This window comes from Balaenoptera borealis (assembly GCF_965194805.1).
Source record: "Balaenoptera borealis genome assembly, chromosome: 3".
Lineage (NCBI taxonomy): Eukaryota > Metazoa > Chordata > Mammalia > Artiodactyla > Balaenopteridae > Balaenoptera > Balaenoptera borealis.
Window position 1 is genome coordinate 145,444,296 of NC_138866.1, and position 21,667 is coordinate 145,465,962.

Below are 21,667 nucleotides of genomic sequence, written 5' to 3' on the forward strand. Positions count from 1 at the left end.
GGTTGGCCTTTCTAGAGCCGCCATAGTGGTCCCATCCTTCCTTTACAAACATCTTTCCATGCATCTTTCATGTATCCTCAGGTTTGGCTGGTTGAGTGACACACTGTTCCAGATCACTCTCCTGGTTTGCCTATTTCAAAGCTATCTTTATTCCTCCTAAAATTCAACCCACTGACTGCCTCAAGACCCAAATCATCCCTCTAATTGGATGGGCTTTTGAAATTGGTAACCCTATTGTGTTACGGTGGAATTACAAATTTTCATCCTGTTTATATTCCCTATGAAAATTTCATTTCCTTGGGAATACAGATCTCATTCTCTTCATCCTTGCACATAGTCAGGGAATTGTATTGAATCTTGTCCCCAGCACATGGACCTTCTCAATGGCTAGGGGATTTGGCACAAGGGGAAATAAACCAGCATGGACAAGTTTAGCAAATGTACAAAGTGGATCACTCATCCTAAGGCTGTATAAAGGCTCTAACACTGACTTGTTGCTGGAGAATCTCAAGGTCTTGAACACATCACCAACCCTCTCCAAGGCTTAATTATAAAACGGAGGCCAATAATATCTGACCTGGAAGATTTCAGAAGACCCTCCTCCTTCCCCAGTAGAGCGCTAAGAGGCTGGTGAAAAAGTGCAAAGCCCCACAATCAGCATGTGTAAAATGAGCATGTCTCCTTCAGCTGGTTTTGGTGTGAGGGCTTACATGATCAAGCAGGGAGCTCCAGGAGACAGGAGAATCAGATGGGATTCAAGAGCAGAGTTATTCATCCACTGATTCTCTGCTGCTACCATTCTGGTTGTCACCTCTGTCACCATTAGGTGTAGCTGGAACACATAAGATCTGCCCTAGATCTTAACTGGGGAGCCTATTGAAGGGATCCCGATGCTTGGCCCTGCAGGGCATGGAAGCCCCTCCGCAAAAGTGATGCCTGTTCAGGCTCCTCTTGGTCTGGCCTAATCCACTTCCTGCCTAACTCTGAATTCCCATTCTGACTTCATTCATTCTTTCATGCATTTGTTCATATTTTTATAGGGTGTCTGCCAAGTTCTAGGTCCTGTGCCGGGCACGGAGAACCGCAGAGTGAAGAGAAAGGTGCACTCCTGGCCCTCTGGATCAGTAAGATCAGAGCACCAATCTCTTCCACCCCCATTCTTCCTGTATCAGCATTCCACCTCCCCTCCAAATCAAAACATCTGAAAACATTTCTATTCTGGAATCCCAACCTCCTCTTCAGGACTTTCTTTAATTCCAGATTTGAGCCCTAAACTCTTAGTGTTGTCTGATATTCTGAGAAAGATATAATGGTACCAAAACCCCACCCTTGTCAAAGCCAGGTTAAAGGCAGTCTCAGAAGCATATGAGTCAGTGACCCATACAAGGAAAAGGGATCTGTCATGGGGCATAGTCTTAAGAAGCGAGAACAAATCGCTCTGGCACTCACTCTGGTGCAGAGATGTTTGTTTTCTCTCTGTAAATATGTAACAGGAAATTAGGCAGTTCACCTTTGTACATCATTTTCATATCACCTGTGCATGAGTCAGATGACACCTCTTTGTTTTAAAAAATTAAAAAGGAAAGAATAGAAGGAGGAGTTTATCTCCACCTCTGCCCTCCTATACACACCCTGGAATCTACACTGGGCAGATGAGCGCACACACACACACACACACACACACACGCCTGAATTATCTGCATTTAGCTGTGTTAGGTACCAGAAATCAGCAAACTCCTAGGCCCAACAGATTTCAGTAATGTATGGTAGCTGAGAGGTGCAAACCTGTCCCGGGTGTCAGCTTGCAGAGAGAATCCTTCAGCGTTCTTGCTATCTAATAAATCACTGCATTCCCCCAGTCTCAGCCGGTGTACCAAACAAAAAAAATCTTTCATAAATCACCTGAACATGGACTTAGCGCTAAGATTCATGAGCAAGACCATATAAACACAGACCAGAAGAACAGGCAAGTACTGATGACCTAGTATTTCTATTTAAGTTGAAACCTTGTGAAGGAAATTTTCCAGAGGTGGTCAACATAAAGACGCTGCTCCTTTGGGGCAGCTACACGATCCCAGTTTATTTTCCAGTGGTCAGGAGGTCCTTCTCTCTGACCCAAGAATTACATATGGAAATAAGATTATCCCTGAGGTTCTCCTGCCTTGGGTGTGAAGGGGACTAAGGAAAATAAACAATAGTTTATTCAGTAAGTAGTGTATTCCAGGCTCTTTACACAGATCAACTTGCTTAACATCAAAAATAACCTGATTGAGAGACCATGTTTGTCCTCATTTGAAAAACGGGGAATTAAATAGAGGTTTCAGGAAAGCACATTGAGGTCCCATGGCTGTTAATGGCAGTGTTAGGATGTGAACATAGGTAACATTGGGCCCAGATACAGAACTCCCTTGTCACCTTGATGTCTTCCAATACGGATAATAAGACTTCACAGTTTATTACTGATATGACCTCAGGCAAGTCTACTTCTGCCTTTTGTTTTACAGAAGGTGAGGGAGGGGGAGGGTTTGTGTACACATGAGGACCTTGTGAGCACCTGTACTGAACATGAAGATATGACACAAGCTGCTCTTTGAATATGCAGAGTATAATATCTACCCACCATGAGTGGATATGCAGTTCTCTGATGGTGCACTGTGTTTTTACTGCAATAGCTATCCGTTTTTGTTTTTGTTTTTTTTTAAAGTTTTTGGCTGCACCCCATGGCATGTGGGATCTTAGTTCCCTGACCAGGGATCGAACCCACGCTTCCTGCATTGGAAGGCAGAGTCTTAACCACTGGACTGCCGGGGAAGTCCCAGCTATCCTTTTTTTATTTTATACTTCCTTGGGACCAAAGACACACATTTTCAAGCCAGCTGGCCTCTGCTTATACCTGGCTTAAAACTCATGAAAAGGGAACTGCGGATACCTGGTATGTGAACATTTTCCCACCTCACTCTCCCTTCCTTGAATTCCAATCTGTCCTGTAGCCCACAGAAATGAGATGGATTTACTCCTTGTAGCTCTCCCAGGTACAAAAAGCAACGGTTCACAACTGCTCAAGTCAGGGCACAGCAGGATCGTTTGGAGATGTAATCTTTTTTTTCTTCTCTCTTTTAAATCAAAATCAAGAAATATTAACTGCACTCCTTGAAGCAAGCTTAAAGTTGAGTTTGCACACATTCTGGTCAGATATTGTTTCCCAACACCCTGGTAAAGCCAGTGGAGACCAGACTGGTATAATCAAACATCTGCCTCACACAGAAAAACAATGATCCAACCCTTGCTTTTATCAACACCAACATAAATCTGAGCTCAGCCAGACAGGCCAGCAAACCCCATTACGCAGAGTGCAGAAGCAATTAAACGGTGCCAGCTCCAGCTAGACTCTTAGAAATCTATGACCCATGGGCCCTTAGTAACCACACCGATGCCTCTCTTGGAAATGACTGAAAAAAGAATTGGTCTAGATGCGAAAGAAAGACTCCACTTTGATATTTCCTGGCAGGTCTGCCCTGCCCATCAGTCTGTGCCTACTGCTACATCATGCTCCTTTTTCCATATCTAGGGATGTTGGACTGGGCAGGTAGCTAGAGAAACTGCCCAGTTTTCTGCAGACTTTCTACCTTCGCTACTGTTTGGTCTACTTTGCTTCATATTCTCATGATGGTCTATCATCTGCCATCTTTTGGTTGTACCATGAACTCGTCCATTTTTAGCCACAAAAGGAATTTCTCAAATATTCCATTTTTCTCCAGGTTATGGCTAAAATAAAGTGTCTTGAGTGATCCCTTATAACATCTGGGCAATGTTGTTTAGGCAAAGCCATCAAGAGCATCCAGACAGAGTTGATTTACAGATGCCAACCCCAAACCCCCAGCCTCCTGACCCACCGTGCTCAGGCCAAAAAGACATGTATCTAGGTCCTTTGATTCACAATATGATCATTCATTCTGTACAAAGAAGATGAAGATGAGGGAAATGGCTGCCATGCCTCTCAACCTCCAAAACATTGCCCCACCCTCTCCTTCTACACCATCCAAACTCCTTACCCATTCAAAGACCCCAAAGTAAATCTCCCATATATTTGAGGCATCTGCCTCCCAATCAACTTGCAGAAGTTATCCTATCTCTGTATACAGGTTGCACCCATATTTCTCCTTTTGGGAATAAATGCCACTCATGCCCACCCGTCCTTTCCCTGGCAATAATACAATTGTCAGAACCACTCCCTGATCCATGGGAAGATGATTCCCAAATACAAAGGGGAGCAAAATAAGACACCTATTAATATAAAGTAGACACTTTTATAGAGGTAAAATTGAACGTGATATCTCCTCTCACAATCAAAAAGCTTTTCCTAAGGCCCACCTGTACCTCTCTCCAAAGTTGGCAATGAGAACCTGCTTCCTTCCCTCATCTTTCCTACGTCATTTGGATAATTCTGCTCAGCATTACATTAACCATTTTTGCTACTTTATGTTGGGTTCTGACTTCTTATCAAGATCTACCTTTGAAAACAAGCCTATAAGCTCATCAAATAATGTTAAAGAATAAAATGTGTCATGGGTGAGGCTGGATAGGGAACTGAGTTGAAAGATGTTAAAACGTAGCACCAAGTTGAGCTTGTCCATATATATATGTGTGTGTGTATGTGTGTGTGTGTGTATGTATCTGTTTGCATGAAGAATGAGTATTGCTGGAAGTAAGAACACAGTGCATATGTCATTGCAATGTAGGGATACAGTCAAGTATCCCTATCCAGGTGGAAGGGAGGAGTGAGCTATCCAGAGAATAATTGACAGGTATGTTGAGATGCAGGAGTGGCCAAAGGATATGCATCAAGTGTATATCTGGGCACAGATGTGTATATGTGTGCTCCGGAGTAACAGGGTTAATGGACAATGACAAAGACATGTGAGAAGGCACTAGCTCTGGCACGGATTGCTGCATCTGGAGAAGCCACCTCACCCTGTAGTAATCGGTGCTGTAGACATCTCTGGACATGCCGAAATCTCCGATCTTCACCAGAAGGTTGGCTCCAACCAGGCAGTTCCTGGTGGCCAGGTCCCGGTGCACGAAATGCTGGGAGGCCAGGTACACCATGCCAGAGGCAATCTGACTGGCAATGTGGAGCATTTGGGAGAGCCCCAGCTCTCCTTTTGCCTGGCGTGGCTGCCCGTCCACAAGGATCATTGCGTCTGGCCCATGGGCCCTGTGGGGGGTATAGGGGGAGAAGAGAGGGGGCAGAGACAATTAAGGAGATCAAGGGGAAATGTCTTCTTGAGTTCCTGTTCTCTGGAATGCACCACAGAAATGAATGAAATCTCTTCTCAGTCTACTTATGGACTCTTTCTATCTACCCAAAATTATATTCTGTGAGTATGGATATGGTCAAACTCTACAACCAGATTCCCAACTAAGATGACAGCAGACATGCTTTAACGAATCAGGGAATGAACCTACTCTTTTGAATATGTTATGGTTATCCAGGGGCTTCCCAGGTTCTTGATGTCTACTACAGAATAATTAATAAAACAATTAACTCTTACACAGCCCTTACTATGTTCCACACACTGCTCTAAGTATCTTAAATGTTATATATTAATTCACTCAATCTTCCCACCCCAATTTTGAAGATAAGGAAACTGAGGCACGAAATGATCAGATCACTTGGTCAACGTCACAGAGGTCCCACAGTGGCCACATGGGTGACATGTGGCTCTGGAAGAGAGTTTTGAACGTTAAGCTTCCAGAGGGCTTGTTAAATACAATTCCTGGGCCCCTACGATTCTGATTGGCTAGGCAGAGCTCATTCATTTGCATTTCCCAGTGCCGATGCTTCCAGGGCTGATACAGTCCATCTTTTGGGTAGCAACCCTCTTCAGTCTACCTCCTAACCTCTCCCCCACACTGTCTAGGATTGGGTAACTTCTGTTAATGGCAAGATGGGATGAAGAGACCCTGTGACCCTGAGGCAGAGACCTGGGGAGCCACAGCACCTGCTCCATCCCAAATCATGGCCCAGATTTGTTATCCTAACACCTTGCCCTGTCATATCAGTCACTTTTAGTGTTCATTCTTTTCTCTAGAAAGCCCAGTCAGCTGTAACCACACCCAGGGCCCTTATTTATGAAGTTGTGAGACAAGGAGCCCTGGTGTACAATGAGACCTCAGCCTGTTTTACTGCTTCTCCAGTTTCCACTGAAAGGTACCGTTAAATATAACACGTTCATTTTATCATCTCCTGTGGGCTCTGCCTACCTCATGCCTCCAAAGGAGAACTACCACATCAGCTCACAAGGAAGAGGGCTCAGCAGACAAGCCGCATTCCCACTTGCCAGGAGAGTATACTGCAGCCTACCCCTAAAACGCACCAACTGGGAGATACAAGAGCGGGAAGGGCCTTCTGTTCTCTTTTCCTTTTTCTTCGTGTTCCCTTAGAGCGGGCATGACAGTGGTATGGAGTGGCACTCAGGACCTCTCTTTAGCCTTGCTGGTGGCACGTGGGGCTGAAGGCACCACTGAATCTATGGGGAGGGCTTGATGGAAAATGGACCATGTCCCTCTGACCTCAGGGAAATGGAAGCACAGGAAGAGGAAGATCCCGAGTCCTGAGAAAGGATGCTGCCTATATTAGAAACTACCATGGTTCACAGTTCTGATAAAATAATAATTGTAATACCTTTAATCGTAACTACCATTGACTGAACACCTAGCTACATGGGAAACTTGTCCAGGCCTTATACAAATATAGTCATTGAATACTCATAACAACAAACACGTGAAGCAGTTATGAATAGTCTCATTTTCCAGGAGAGAGAATGAAGGGTTAGTAACTTGCTCCAGGTTACATCACTAAGACATATTCAGAATATGAACCCAAGTCTGTCTTATGCTAAGGACTCAATTCTTCAGGAAAGGAGTACATTTCACTGTGAAATCAAGTTCAGGAAGTTTAGAAAAGCCTACAGGTACTTTCCAATTCCTCTAGGGCCAATTTTGGAAACCTGCTACCAACCCTGCTTTCCATTCCCTCCTCAAAACCCCACAGTACTCAATTGAATGTCCCACTTCAAGGAGATGCTCATCAAGTTTTGGGGAGTGTGCTAGAGTTTACCATAACCCATATTTGAGCTCTGGAAATCTCATTCTCAGCAGTGGAACCACACCCTAAAAGCGTCCAGGGCCCGAGTGTTCAATGTGCTTCCTGGGACCCTGGATTCCACAGACCCTCACACATGCCTGCTTCTTCCACATCTGGGCACTACTTGGAGGTAACAGGTATGAGAGGCAGAGAAGTGCTACCTCTGCTCTATCAGTGAGATGCTAACTTCTCTACATTTCACATCTCCCCAAACCCCACTGTAACTCCATCCAGAACTTCTGCTTGGGGTCTCAGTCTCTTAAAAGTTCCATCAGGAGCCCCTCAAAATCCAGATGATCTTGCTCCAGGCTTGTGGAAACCCTTCTTACAAAAAATCCAATCCTTCTAGAACAGTGCTAGCCAACAGGACTTTCTATTAATGGACATGTTCTATACCGCACTGCCCAATATGGTAGCCACTAGCCACATGTGGCTATTGAGTACTTGAAGTGTGGCTAGTGAGACAGAGGAATTTTTAAATTTTATTTAAATGTATTTATTGTAAATTTAAATTTAAATAGCCATATATGGTTACTATACTGGATAGCCCAGTTCTAAATTTATCTGGGGGAAAATCTGCCCTTGGATTCAACCATCTCTGTCTCCCAGTGAGTTTGTAACCTTGTACCTTCTTATTCATCATCAAAAAGTCTCTGACAAAAAGGTTTTCAGGAGGTGTGGAAGGTGCTAGCCTCACTTTGCTAGTGAGAACATAAGGCGCAGAGTCAGAAAGCTATTCACGGCATCAGGGGAAGGGCTGGCCCTAGAATCTTAAAGCTGGAAGTGGCAGGTCCTCTGATCTCCCTCCTTGGACCCATTTCAGACACTGCCTTTGTTCTTAGTCTACCTTAGAATCAGGAAGAAGAGTACAGGTTACTTTTCATAGCATCCTCAACTTCCCCCCCTAGAAATCAGGGGCAAAGGCCTATATCCAACTGCTCAGGAGGTAATGTAGAAGAATGAAAGGTTGTTTTCATTTCTAATCTCCAGACTGAAGTGTTCAGAGGAGCGATAGGGCTTCCGGCTCCCAAGAGAACCCCAGGGGTTCGGTGGGGGTTAGGGGCGGGGATGGACATCCTCGCTTACCTGAGAAACTTGTTCAGATCTCCGTGCTTCATGTACTCAAAGACCATGATGAGGGGGTCTCCATCACCACACACCCCGTAGAACTTGACAATGTGCTCGTGCTGCAGGTTGGTGAGCAGTTCAGCTTCCCTCTGGAAATCCTTCCTGGCCGCCAGGGTGGGATCCTTCAGGGCCTGGAAACAACACGGGACACTGGTTTTTAGCAGCTAGAGGGCAGGGGTTTGTCTGTTCCCCTCCTGGGAAGAAAGCTGGTGCCCATAATAAAGACAACGCTGATTCCCAACAAGTAAGATCTTAATCGACCTTTAAAGACCATGAGGCTAAAGCACAATAGCCAGACCTGACTCCTGCTTCCTTCAGCATTTTGAACCTTGTAGAAACAGAAACCAACTTTCTGACACCCACGTCCCATCCCATCCACCAGCCAGTTATTTCCAACTTTGCTCATCTCAGAGCCCTAGGCTTCCTCAGAGATCAGTGTGAATGGCGGAGGGAGAGAGCTGGAAGGTGGAAGGCCTGACAAAGGCCCGTGCCCCAAAGATTTCCCCAAAGAATGGTCTCACAGCTAAAATAAACAGTGGGGGAACCACTGCCCCAATTGCTTTATCTTTGTAAATTAGCCTATGCTCACAGCCCATCTGAAATCAGGCTGACAATGTAATTAAGTTTCCTTGCTCTTTCTATTTCTTGATTTTCGATTATGAAAAAGTGTATATTTGCAGAGAAACATGAACACTTTGGCTTCTAGAAGGCACCTGTGTCCTCCTTTAGGGGGCTGAAGGAAGTATTGGGGTGTAACTGGGACTACAGCTGTGGGAACAGCAGTTAATGGGCCAAAGGCTTAGGACCCACCCAGGACCAGGACCCGGTAAAGTATCACAAAGTCCCAGGGTAGGATGGGATGGTGGGCATCTGGTGGCCACAGAAATGTCACAACTTGGCCCCTGTGGGGGTGGGAGACCCGGTGTGAGGGAGAAGCACCAGACCAAGCCACTTGCCCTGGGACCCAGGAAGATAAATGGAAGAGCAATGGTTAAAAGGGATGTCAGTGAAGGTGGACTTTGTAGAGCAGAAGGGGAGGGTGAGACCAGACCACCTGCAAGGGTCCTTGAACAGGACCTTGAATAGAGCCCAGCAATGACCAATGCAGCCATGTTGGTCATGGTGAATGATGAACTGTGAAGGGGATGGTCATTTCTATAGGAGGAGCAGCCTGGATAGTTGAGCTCACATATGTCTTCAGCCTTCCCCATCCTCCCCATGAGGTCAGAAGGCAAATGGAGCCAAACATCCACTTGCTTCAAATGACACAGTTTAGTAACCTCAAAGGACAAGACACGAGGCAATGAAGGAATGGGTGTGAAGTTTACACACCATGTTCAGGGTAGTGAAAATCTAGACGTGATTGGTTTGCATTCCCTCTGCCAAGTATCTGGCCTTTTCTGGTTATTTAGGCAGACTAAGCTCCCCTGTAAATTATGCTACTCTTGAGAAGCCTCCCTAGCCAGAGATCTTCCTCTTGCCACTGCAATCCCCATTAGCTGAAATCCATGGGGCTGCCTTGGCTTACAGCACTGCAGGAATGTGAATGTGCAAAAATTGTATCTAAGGGGCCCATCAAACCTCCATCAGTCATTAGCATACATTAGAGATGGTGGACTCATAGCTTTGAAAGGGCCCTAGATATCATGTTTCCACCTGCTCATTTCTGGTGTTGGAAAAACTGAGGCTCAGCCCTGTCTGGGGATCAGGACACATTCATACAACTTAAATGACAGAAGCTAGAGTTTAATTATACCACAGTAATCTCTTGGCTGGGTTTCTTGGTGTCACCAAGTTCAATGGCAGTGCCTCTAGAGCCATGGTGTCTCAGCCAGCAATCAAGGCCCACTCCAACTTCAACAAGCACCACCTTTCATTCTTTTCAAAATTTGGAGGTTTCACCAAAAAAGTGTTGGATTAAATGATTCTACTCTTGACCAAAATGTTGGAAGCTGTCTAATACAGTTTTCCCATCTTACAGGTGAGAAACCTGAGGTCCAGAACAGGGAAACGATTTGCCAAAGATCATGTAAGAAGTAATAGCTTGAGTGTGGAGCCCAGGATACATTCCTGTCCAGCATACCTGCTTGAATTAATTTATCAGATGAATTAGTCACTGGTCAGGTCCTCAGGGGAATGGTGGGCAAGGAAGTTAAAAGATGTGAAAGGGCAGAGGAGAGGGTCAGGAGAGGTGAGGAGTGTGGGCAGCCAGCAGAATGGCTGGGCCCAGCAAGGATACCAGGCCTAGAGGGCAGGCCAAGGCCAGAAGGAAAGTGGGAGGGCCACTGGTCCATTACTGATTTTTACCAGCTCTGATCTCATGTGCTTTCCACTTCATCTCTGGCTGCCTTCTCAGAAAATCTACCCGATAATAAAGGCATAGGCTACCGTGTGTCCACATCCAACCAGAACAAAGATGTCTGCAAAGCCTTCTTTCTGTGGGTGGAAGAAGGCAGAGACTCACGGTGAGAGGGAGCCTCTCGGTGACCCAGCTCCTCAGCTTCATGGGCTGGGGCATGGGTATAGGATGACTGCCAGTGATTTATTTATTTTCATGAAGAATAAAAAGGAAAGAAAAAAAAAAAAAAAAAGGAACCCAGCATGGGTGGGATGAGAATATAGAGATTTATGTGAACACTGGATTTATGAGAGGGAAAAGTAGATCAAATTTGGGGCCAGCCGAATGGCCTCTCTCCATCTCTGTAAATCATTCTCTCGCACAGTCCGGCTGCCAGTGGCAGCCATTGGATATTTCCATTCTCAGCTCTCGAGCAGTCCCAGCCATCATTCCCAGGGCTGGCACCCTACTCTGCAGAGCAGATAGGAGTTCAGTTCCTCATTTGGGAGATGGGGCACAAAGCAACTGCTGTCTCTTTTGGTCTTTCCACACCCCTTCTCCTGCCCATTCTCTCTCTACCTTTATGATGGGCTTTCCAGCTCTTGGGTTAAACCTGAAGTTCCTATGTAATTGACAAGGGGTCTATTGTGGCAACTGGGGTCCAGAGCTGCAAGTGGCCCAGGTCCCCAGGGACTGATGCAATTGGGACAGAGATGCCAGGAAAAGAATCTTGAGAAGGAAAATCAGCCCAGAGACTCGTGCACCTCTCAGCGGAGTCCATGCTCAACCTCTTCGGAGCTGGGAAACTTCAAAATGGGTCACCAACCAGTGGCATGGGATGGAATGGGTGCTCCTCACCGCTGCCAACTGTTGGTGCAGGAAGACAAGGCTTGCCAAGGAGTCTCTGAAGCCAGGCAGGTTGCGTCCAGGCCCTTCCCGTGGTATCCATAGAGCAAAGAGGAGATCTGGAATTTTCCCTTCTCATCTCCTTCTTTTTCCCCCAAAGTCTGAAGACATTGCCCTTTCTAGTCTCCCCTTTATGCACATCAGGTCTCATGTCCACTCCCAACCCTGGGTTTCAGTGGGGCTGTTTTGTCGGATGGGGGAGAAGCAGTCTAGATGGCAAGAACATTCAAATTTCTCAACAGCTGCCATCTCCTTCAGAGTCACTTCACATCATCATTTCCAGTCTAGGGGTTTTGCTGCTTTCCATTTTCCTTTTCTTTTATTGGGGAGGAGATATTTCAGCGGATGTTCAGCTTCAGATTTTACTAATATACTAAAACCCATTTTAGTACATGTGCAGAGATACACACATCCATAAACACTAGAGCTTAGTTTTACTTATTTTTTGAATTTTAAATAAGTGGAATCATACATATAGTGCTATATATATATAAAATATATGTATATTTCTATATCTGTCTTTTTTCATTCAACACTGTGTTTTTGAGGTTTTTCCAAGTTGTTGCATGCAGCTGTAGTTCATTCATTTTCCTTGTTGAAAAGTTTCTCACTGAATGAATATACCACATTTATTTATCCAAGCTGCTACTGATGGACGCTGGGGTTGTTTGCAGCTTTTGGCTGTTGTAAAGAATGCTTATGAACATTCTTTTTTTTTTTTTTTTTTTTTAAATTTATTTATTTATTTATTTATGACTGTGTTGGGTCTTCATTTCTGTGCGAGGACTTTCTCTAGTTGCGGGAAGTGGGGGCCACTCTTCATCGCGGTGCGCGGGCATCTCACTATCGCGGCCTCTCTTGTTGCGGAGCACGGGCTCCAGACGCGCAGGCTCAGCAATTGTGGCTCACGGGCCTAGTCGCTCCGTAGCATGTGGGATCTTCCCAGACCAGGGCTCGAACCCGTGTCCCCTCCATTGGCAGGCAGATTCTCAACCACTGCGCCACCAGGGAAGCCCTGAACATTCTTAAACACATCTCTTCGTGGAAAGATAGATAAAGATAGATAGATAGATAGACAGACAGACAGATAGATACATAGCTGTCAGGTCTAGACCTAGAGTGCAAGTGCTGGGTCACACAGAGGCCAATGTTCTAAAATACCAAGCTGTTTTTCAAAATAATTAGACCACTTTATATTTCCACCAGAGTATGAAAGTGGCAATTGCTCCATATCCTTGTCAGCACTTGGTTTTGTCATTGCTATTTAGCCATTCTGCTTGGTATACAGTGGTATCTCATTATGGTTCAATTTGCATATTTCTGATGATTAATTAGGCTGGACACCTTTCTCATAGTCTTATCGGCTATTTGTCTGTCAGAGGAGACTCTTGAGCAAGTGTATTATTTGTCAAATAACTTTTTAAAAGTTGCACCACCTATTTTAAAATATCATGAATTACATGCTTTTAATGTCACTCTTACACTACACATATATACAAATTACACTCTGTCTTGTCCTGCTCTGCATTTGTTTCATGGGTATTCTCGTGTCTCCCCAACAGACTGCAAGTGTCTTCAGAACAGAGGCTGGGATTTCGGCTCTTTGTTTCCACCATAGCAACTGCTGGGCAAAAAAATCTTGCTTTAAAAACCACAACTGTGGGAAAACTTAATTTGGGGTTATACTTGGATGTGTTCTCTGGAAGTCAATAATTACCCTGCATCAACTTGAGAACAAACTCAAGAGGAAGAAGCCTGCAAAAAGGAATACAATCTAAAGAGGATGAGAAGGAGGAAACACTATTTCTTGGCTGTTCTCCAGAGAAGACAAGCATCTCCTCCAGAGGTTGGTCGCTGGGAGGATCCATTGGGAGGCAAATGGCATAAAATCCCAGAACTTTCATCTTCTCAAGGTTCCCAGACCAAAAAGGAGGAAGGGAAACCCTTTTAAAGGGGTGACAACAGAAACACATTTTCTGCATTACCCAATCTGGGTACTGCCCCTTAACGTCAGACCACTCAGCGGGAAACGTTTCCCAGGGTTTAGGCCATCATTTCATTTTCTGCTCAAAGCACAAAAATATTTAGTTCATCCACCAGTCCCCAGATGGATGCTGGAACACGCAGTCGATTAGTGTCATCCTATAAATTAAAATTTTTAGGGCAGGGTAGATTCTAAGTTTAGGGACAAAATTAGAAAGCTTTCCACATCCCTGGTCCAAACTGTTTAAAGACACCCTCACTCATCTGACCATCCCATGTCTATGGAGACACACTGAGCAAGTTTACTCACAGCATATCCAGCAATAATAAGCATTAGCCTTTTATGGGGCAATATGCTAGTTCCTTATTTATTTTCTAGAGCAGAGGTCAATAGACAATGCCCACTTCCAAAAAAAAAAAAAGAAAAAGTATTAGAAGACAGCCACCACCGCCATTCATTTATGTATGGTTTAGGCTGCTTTCCCACTACATGGGTAGGGTTGAGTAGCTGTAAGGAAGAGTGTATGGTCCTCAAAACCTAAAATTTTTACTATCTGGCCTCGTATAGAAGAAGTTTGGCAACCCCTGTTCTAGACGGTCAATGCAAGCTCAGCAGGTCACATGTCGTGTCTCTAAGCACATTGGATAATATCAACATCAAGAATAATGATGTTGATAAAAACAAATAACAATGAGTCTTTACTAAGCATTTACTGTGTCCCAAGCAGTGTACTAAACATTTTTCATATGTTATGTAATTTAATCACCAAAATTTTAAAGAGGAGATATTATATCTCCTATTATACAGAGAAGGAAACTGAGGCTCAGAGAGGTTAAGCATCTTGCACAGGGTCACAGAGCTAATCAGTGATGGCCAGGCACCCACCCAGCTCTCTGACTCCTACCCTATGCCTGTAGCCTGCAACCATGGAGGGCACTTACCCTCTGCAGACACAACAAACTGTGAATACAGAGACCCCAGAGTCTCAGAAATATGCAACTGCCATCAAGAGGTGGCTCGGTCATGAGCCCTCAGTGCTAAGGATGGACCTTTTGAGGCCCAGGTGAGAGTCCTCGTGGGGAAGGAGGTATCTCCTGCTCCCAGCCCAGAACATCGCACAGAATTCACGCTGGCCTCAGAGGCCTGCTCCCTACACCCACTCCCACAGAGGCCACTCCACACCCCAGACCTGTGGGTGCCTCAGCGAGGCTACTTGACCCTTGTCTGTGCCAGTCGTGTTCAAAGACTTGTCTAACACTGACTGAGAGAAGCTGCTCCCAGCTGGAGAAGGGTAACTGGTAGTAGCAAAGTTCCTTCTCTCCTGCCCCAAGCAATTCAGCTCCAACTGCAAATCTGCAGGGCTGGCTCAGCAATACCAAAGCCCTGTGGTTAACGAACCCATCTAAGCAGCTACCAGAAGGCAGGAACCCTCAGGCACGCTGCCCCTTGCGGGCTGAACCTGGATCCCACGGGCTACCTAAGAATGTCCTCCAGCCTCACTCGCTGTCCTCCCTGTGCTCAGCACCTGACCCCCCAGCCCATCTCCTAGTCCCAGGGACGTCTGCTGACTTGAGCAGTGGCTCCCAGGGCCTCTGTGAGCTACCCGCCCCTCATGCAATTGTACTCCCGAGAAATGGTCAAATGACTTTCTGGGCACGGGCAGCACATCCTGCAAAGTCACTGAGGTGGGAGGAGGGCCAGCTGGGGACAGCGGTGAGCCCAGGGCCTCCAGAATAAAACCAGGGCCCATCAAAGGCATAACTTGTCCCTCCGGCTGCACCGCGGGCACATCCCCCTTATGCGCTACAGCTCTTGACCTCCGAAGCCAAAGGAAGTTGATTTGGGTCCTAAGGAAACTTCATTGACCTTGGAGCAAGGGCATCTGATTACGTTAGTTTATACCATCTTGATTGCATCTGATAACATTGGTTGATACCATCTTCCAGAATGGAGTGAGTCTCTCTTTCCCTCCCACCTGACCCCAGCCACTCCTCTTCCTTCCTGGGGCCCACATGCCTCTGAGAATTACCTTCACGGCCACGAGCATCTTGTCCTTGGTGGGGCTGAGGTTGTAGCACTCGGCCAGGAAGACCTTTCCAAAGGCTCCCTCGCCCAGTTCTCGCTTCAACACGATGTCTCTCCTTTTAATGTGCTGCACATCTGCAGGAGGGGACAGAGGACAGCAGCCAAGTCAGTCCCAGGCACTTGTCCTCCTTGGAGGCTCAGGGGGACAGGGGAGCACAGGGGTCTAGAGCAGGAAGTTCTGCTTTTGAGTCCACGACAGGGACAGGCAAGCTCTAGCACCTTACCTTGGGTGTGAAAACAGGCATCGCATGGTGGTTTGAGAGTCCCACCCAGAATGAAATCTCAGCTCTGTCCCCGACTAGCCCCACACCTCTCTAAACCAGAGTCAGTAATCGTTAACACTCAGGATTCCGGCATAATCAGCTATAGTTGCTGGAGAGAGTATACAGCAGTCTCAACAATTACTGTGCATGAGAATCCCCTGGGCATCGTGCAAGTCCTGATTCAAGTGGCTCTGAGAATCTGCATCACTAATAAACTCTCAGGGGATGTCTGTGGGCTGTGGGTCCATGGACTGCACTGAGTAGTCAAGAATCGAGTTTGAACCTTGGTTCCCTCTCCCTGTTAGTTTTTGAGCTTCGGGAAGTTATTTCATCCCAGAGCCTCAGTTTTCTCATCTGTAAAATGGAATTAACACCAATACCTTACTCTCTGAATTCTTGGGAAGATTAAATGAGATAATTCATATGACAGTTTGGCCCAGTGCCTTCCCCCCCAACACACATGTGCACACACACACACACGGACACACCACACTGGCTCTTGTTATAACATAACGACTACAGTGCTCCTAGCACAGTGTCTGGTTCGTGATAGAGACCACTAAGTGGCAGTTACAGTTATCTGGGGGAAGCCTCTACTTGACAAGTCCCTCTCCTGTGAGAGATAAAAAACAACGAAATCACAAAATCAAGTCCAGAGACCTCCCCAGAACCAGGCTCTGTGCAAAGAGAAGGGCTACCACGGCCTTGGCTAATTTAGCAACCTAATTAAAGTCTGCCTGCCAGGAGAAAGCAAAGATGTGACCTCAACCCTCCCACCTATTTGGAAAGAATGCTTCGAAGGAATTGTACAAGAAGTGGGCTGGTGAGGAGGGGAGTGAGCCAGAGATTACTCACCGACCTTTCCATTAATCGTTCAACAGGCAGCAGCCCATTAAATACCTGTATTCACATTATGAAGAGCATCGCAGAGCCAGTAAAGAGGGTTGTCTCAAATGACCTTGTCAAAAAAATAAAAGTTGAGGACAGAGGACCATGGCAGACTGTCCCCAAGAGCAAGAGAACACATTACAGGGACAGAGGGGTGTGACTGCAGGGCCGTGGTTAGTGTTTTGGTTGGCCAGGGGATTCTTCTCATAATAGACTACACAAATCTTGTTTTTTTTCTATCAGAATTATTGGTAGGCCTGCCATGTCCCAGATGACCTGCCGGCCAGGATCTGTGGGCGGAAGCATTTACAGACCATTATTCTCTCTTCCCAGCAAGACAGACCTGCAGGCTCCCAGGCCACGGGGCTGCCAGGGAGCTGCCACTTGCTGCAGGGCTTCGCCCCCATCTTTACAAGGGAATTAGAAATCGGTTCCCTTTTCACACCCTCTGCTGCTCTGCCCTAGCCCTCTGAGGAATGGTATTTGTTGGCCTTGAAGGGGAGGCTAAGGGTCTCGCACCGAGAGAAAATGGGATGTCAGGACCTCTCCAGGGAGGCCACCTGCTCATCACTGCACAGTCATTCCCAGGTGACTACTGATGGGTTCCTGCGAGATGAGCATTCTGACGCAGCCTCAGTGGAGATGGGATGGCAGATTTATAGGGCCATGCCCGCGCCTCTGAGCCCGCTGGGTTCAGTCAGGGATAGAAAGTCAAGGGCACCTGGCTCAGGACCTGGATCCTCCCCCACTATGGGCTGGCCCACCTCACAAAACATCTGGAGTCTCAGTTTCCTTATCTGTAAAATGGGTGTGGGAGGATAATACAAGTTCTACTTACCTGCTACAAGAGCTATTCTATGTAAAAGTTGGTAAACCTTCAAGTCGTCTGAAATGGTGTGTGTTTTCACCATTATTGATATTATTTTACAAGAGGGGAAAATGAGGGCCAAGTCAGGAATCGCCAACTGGGTTGAGATGGGGCTCGAATCCAGAGCATCAGGACAGACCAGAATAGCCAGGCCACTTGAGGAAGAGTTCCCTTTGGCCCCTGACCCCTCCCCAACCCCAGCCTCCCACGACATTGCGATAGGACAAAAATCAAAATCACCTAGAGGGCTTATGAAAACTGATCACTGGGGCCTTCGCCCAGAGCTTTCTGTTCAGGAGGTCCAGGTTGAGCCCTATGAATTTGCCTTTTCTAACAAGTTCCCAGGTGATGTTGATACTGCTGGTCTGGCACCCCTCTTTAAGAACCACTGGAACAGGCTGACATGAGTGGGGCGAGGAATTAGCCAGCCGATGACCGATGTTCACTTTAACAGCTTGGCCTCAACAAGTGCCACAGCCACAGGTACGTGAGACATGCATCACCACTCAAAGACCAGGAGGAGGCCTGCAATCCCGGACTTACCCGTGTGGCCTAGGTGGAGTCAAGCCCCCTCTCAGAGCCTCAATCCCTCGTCCTCACGATGGAGATCACGCATCTCTTGATTTCTTACATTCTGGACACACCTCTACAAAGGCAGAGCTACAGAGCTATATATGTTCCTGGGTCCCTAAGTCCAACTCCGGGCTGGGTGACGTCACCAGCTCCCCCCACCGCCCAGAACTTCTGACTCTCAGCCTCCGTGAGTCCAGAATGAGCAGGGAGGACCTCTAAGGAGAGTGGGGTTCCGTTTTCCAGCTGCTGTGCCTGGGTCACGTCTCAGAACCCTCCATCTCCTCTCCCTCCCTCGGCAGCAAGAATCACAAGCCTTGAAAGGTTCAGAAAAGTCACGTGGCAGCCGCATACAGGGGGCCTTTCCTCGACCCTCCCTCCACATCCCAGGAGTTAAGAGCCTGGGGGCAGCTGCCAAACTCCAGCTTCAGGAGGTCAGAGCTTTGACAGCTGCGGTCCTTGAATGTGTCAGGGGGCAGGTGGCCATGATGTTGGACGCTCATCTGTTCTCTGCAAGCACGAAGCAGAACCAGCCACGGACCAAAGTGTCTGCCCCCAGTCTGCAAATGGATCTCTTTCAGAGACGTGGAAACGCCCAGTGGCTCAGAATGAAATCGCTGGGCCTCACTCAATTTGTCTGCAGGGAGAAGTATTTTGAGACCAATACCGGAGCTAAGCCCACGGATGGGGTGGTGAGATCTGAGAAGGGGCAGCAGAAGGAAGGGAAAATCAAAACAGACTCCATCCCACCATAAATCCCGCCCCCCAGGAGAGAACTTCCTCCCAGCCATAGGGATAAGAACTCCACAAGGTAACCTGGGAGCTTCAGCTTCAGCACAGGGAGGCTGGATTAGGGCCAAACGCATAAAGCAAATCACTTCCATGTGGAGAACCCCGTGTACCAACAAGACTCTAGACTCCAAAGCACCATTCGAGCAGCTTCTTTCCCTGAACCTAAATAGGAAGACACAGGTAAAGGGGGTTAATTTGTGCCCAATCCTACTATTTGTTCAACATTCCATTCTCACGCTAACCCTGGGAGGTATGTGTGATTGTACCCCTTTCGCAGATGAGAAAATGGAGGTGGGGGTGGGGGAGGCGGGTAACTTTCCAAAGTTTGCGGAACTAAAATGTGGCCATAGGACTCACTCTTTTTTTTCTGGCTCCTGAGCCTGTGTGCTTTCTGTTACCCGGGGCTGCCATTCCTCTGTCCTCCCCCACTTTGTGGCCACCAAGACCATCGGTCCACAGAAGATCAACCCTCTGTCTTCCCCCTTCCTCTACTCCTGCCTGACTTCTCTAACCCTGTCCATCCCTGGACCCTGCTGCAACATCTTCCCAAGGGAAAGGGTAAGAGCCCCCACCCACCCACCCAAGAGGCCCCGGGGAGGAGGGTGTGGGTGGGGAAAGAGTGTGGGAGGAAAGGGCACTGACTGTTCAGGCCTCTGGGGAGTGGCGGGAATGAGCCGTTTTCATTTCTGACGTCCGTATGTCTATTGGGGCCTTTTTTGTGTGTTGCTCAGAGCTGCCTCTGGTGAAGCCATCTGACCCACAGGCCACAAAGTGATGGATTTTCCTAGGAGGCAAGGGCATCAATCTCCTTGTCATGCCTGGCTGGCCAGCTCAGCAGAGTCTGGGTCACAAGGCTCAGACGTCGGGACACGGGCAGGGGAGGAGGAGAGAGGAGGATACACAGCACAGGCCGTGGGAAGACCTCCCAGCCTCCGGCACTGAGGGGGCTGCTGGAGAGAGCAAGGGGCTGGCATACAGTAAGGAGTGTTCTTGGGAAATGGAAAGGGTTCCTGACCTCTTCTGGCCTGGCTCTTCCCTAACTCCTTTTTTCGGGAGAACCACCACTGGATTCCCCCAGAGGAAGCCACCTGTACAGCTTTCTGTTCCCATAGGACAGCTAATCGATTCATCAGACAAACACAGACTGGGGATTTCTATGAAATGGCTACTGCACCACAAATTTTTCTCTATACTGAGGACCAAGATACTCATTCCATCTGTGTGGGATTCACTTTGGGGAGGTCCTCTAGGCCTGGAGAAAGCTTGACTTAGGGCAGAATCACTAATCCAAGGAGGTCACCAGCTACCTCTGTGCAAAAGACCTTGGGGCCCTGAGAAGTCGGCAGGCAGGCTGTGGTTACACCCTCGTCCTTAATCTGCTCACCTGGGCTGCCTCATCCTGGCAGGTAGAGGTTTTCTGCAATACTTAGTGTGACCTGCAGAGACCCACTGGTCATAGATGTGGCTCAAGACACAGGTGACCACTGTCAGCTTCACCTCTGTGTTCTAGGAAAATGGGGGTACGGCAGCCATAAACTACTTACTCATCCCTGCAGACCAGGGATGAAGAAGAAGCATAAAACCCAGGGAAAAACATGATGTTGCTGAAAGAGTGAGACCTTGGGAAAAGAGACAGGTATTTTCATCCTGACCCTGCCACTAACTGTGCCTTACCCACCCTCAGGCTCTGGTTCCTTATGTGTAGAATGGAAACCTTCAATATCTACTTGGCAGAGTTGTTAAGGGGACTGATATAAAAATTTTAGGTAAAAGATAATAGAAAATATCTGAAACATAATGGACATTTAACAACAGTATGTCTCCTTCCTTTCTGCAAGATTTTGCTTTTAACTAAAAGCTCAATCTACCTGTGAACAAAATAGTGGCCTGGAAAGAAACTTGGAGAAGGGTGGTGATATTCTCCTGAAATAAAATGACATGAGGTTGCATGGGGGTGGTGGGGAGCCAACAGTGACTCCGGGGGTCACTGGCAGCCCCTCTGAGCCTGCCACCACGATGTCCAACCTCCTCCTCCTTCAGGTCCAGAATAGTTTGCGGGAGGTTTGTCAGACAGTGGAATATACACACCAAAGGCAGAGACAGCCACCTACTAAAGATTGCTATTGATCAACAGAGAAAACACAGATTTCCCAGGCTTGGCAGTTATAAATAATGGTGATCCTGACTCTGCTCTATGTCAACAGGAAAGTCAGTCCCCCAAAGCCAGCACGCTCCCTCAGTCACACTCAAAATTCCTTAAGAGAAATTCATTGGCCACCTCGGTGCTTTGGCTAATTATTGTCCTAGGAGGCCAAGTATCCATGCAGCACTGAGATTGTCCTTCCCTGAAGGCTGTCGCCTAGGGGATGCAGAAGCAGTCCTCCCAGCACTCCCAGGGGCTGGCCATGAGTTCTCTTAGCTGAGCCTTGATGGGTTTTCCTAACCACCCTGGCTTACCTTCTTCCCCAGCCCATTGTAATACCCAGCTCCTAATTGGTGCCTAGGCCCCTTGCTAAGACCCCTCAGATCTTTCCCCCATCAACTCTATCTCACTCTGCACTTGTCTCTTTTAGCTCATTGTTACCCCTTTGTGTCCTTATTAATAATAAAAATAACTGCCATTGACTGAGCACTTACCCTGTGCCCGGCACCGCGCTCAGTAACACCTCTTCTTCACAACTCTCTTAAACACAGCGCA

The 21,667-nt window shown here is 47.2% G+C and overlaps 1 protein-coding gene across 4 annotated transcripts in view; it reads right to left on the reverse strand.

The window, feature by feature from the left end:
- The window catches only part of NTRK3 (neurotrophic receptor tyrosine kinase 3), a 370,144-nt gene that overhangs the window by 36,624 nt on the left and 311,853 nt on the right, over positions 1-21,667 (reverse strand). For all 4 annotated transcript variants that reach the window (XM_082386938.1, XM_082386939.1, XM_082386934.1 and 1 more), the window contains 3 exons: positions 15,533-15,663; positions 8,234-8,406; positions 4,972-5,215 (listed from right to left, as the gene is read on the reverse strand). In XM_082386938.1, the coding sequence (XP_082243064.1) occupies positions 4,972-5,215; positions 8,234-8,406; positions 15,533-15,663 (548 nt within the window). The remainder of the gene's footprint in view (positions 1-4,971; positions 5,216-8,233; positions 8,407-15,532; positions 15,664-21,667) is intronic.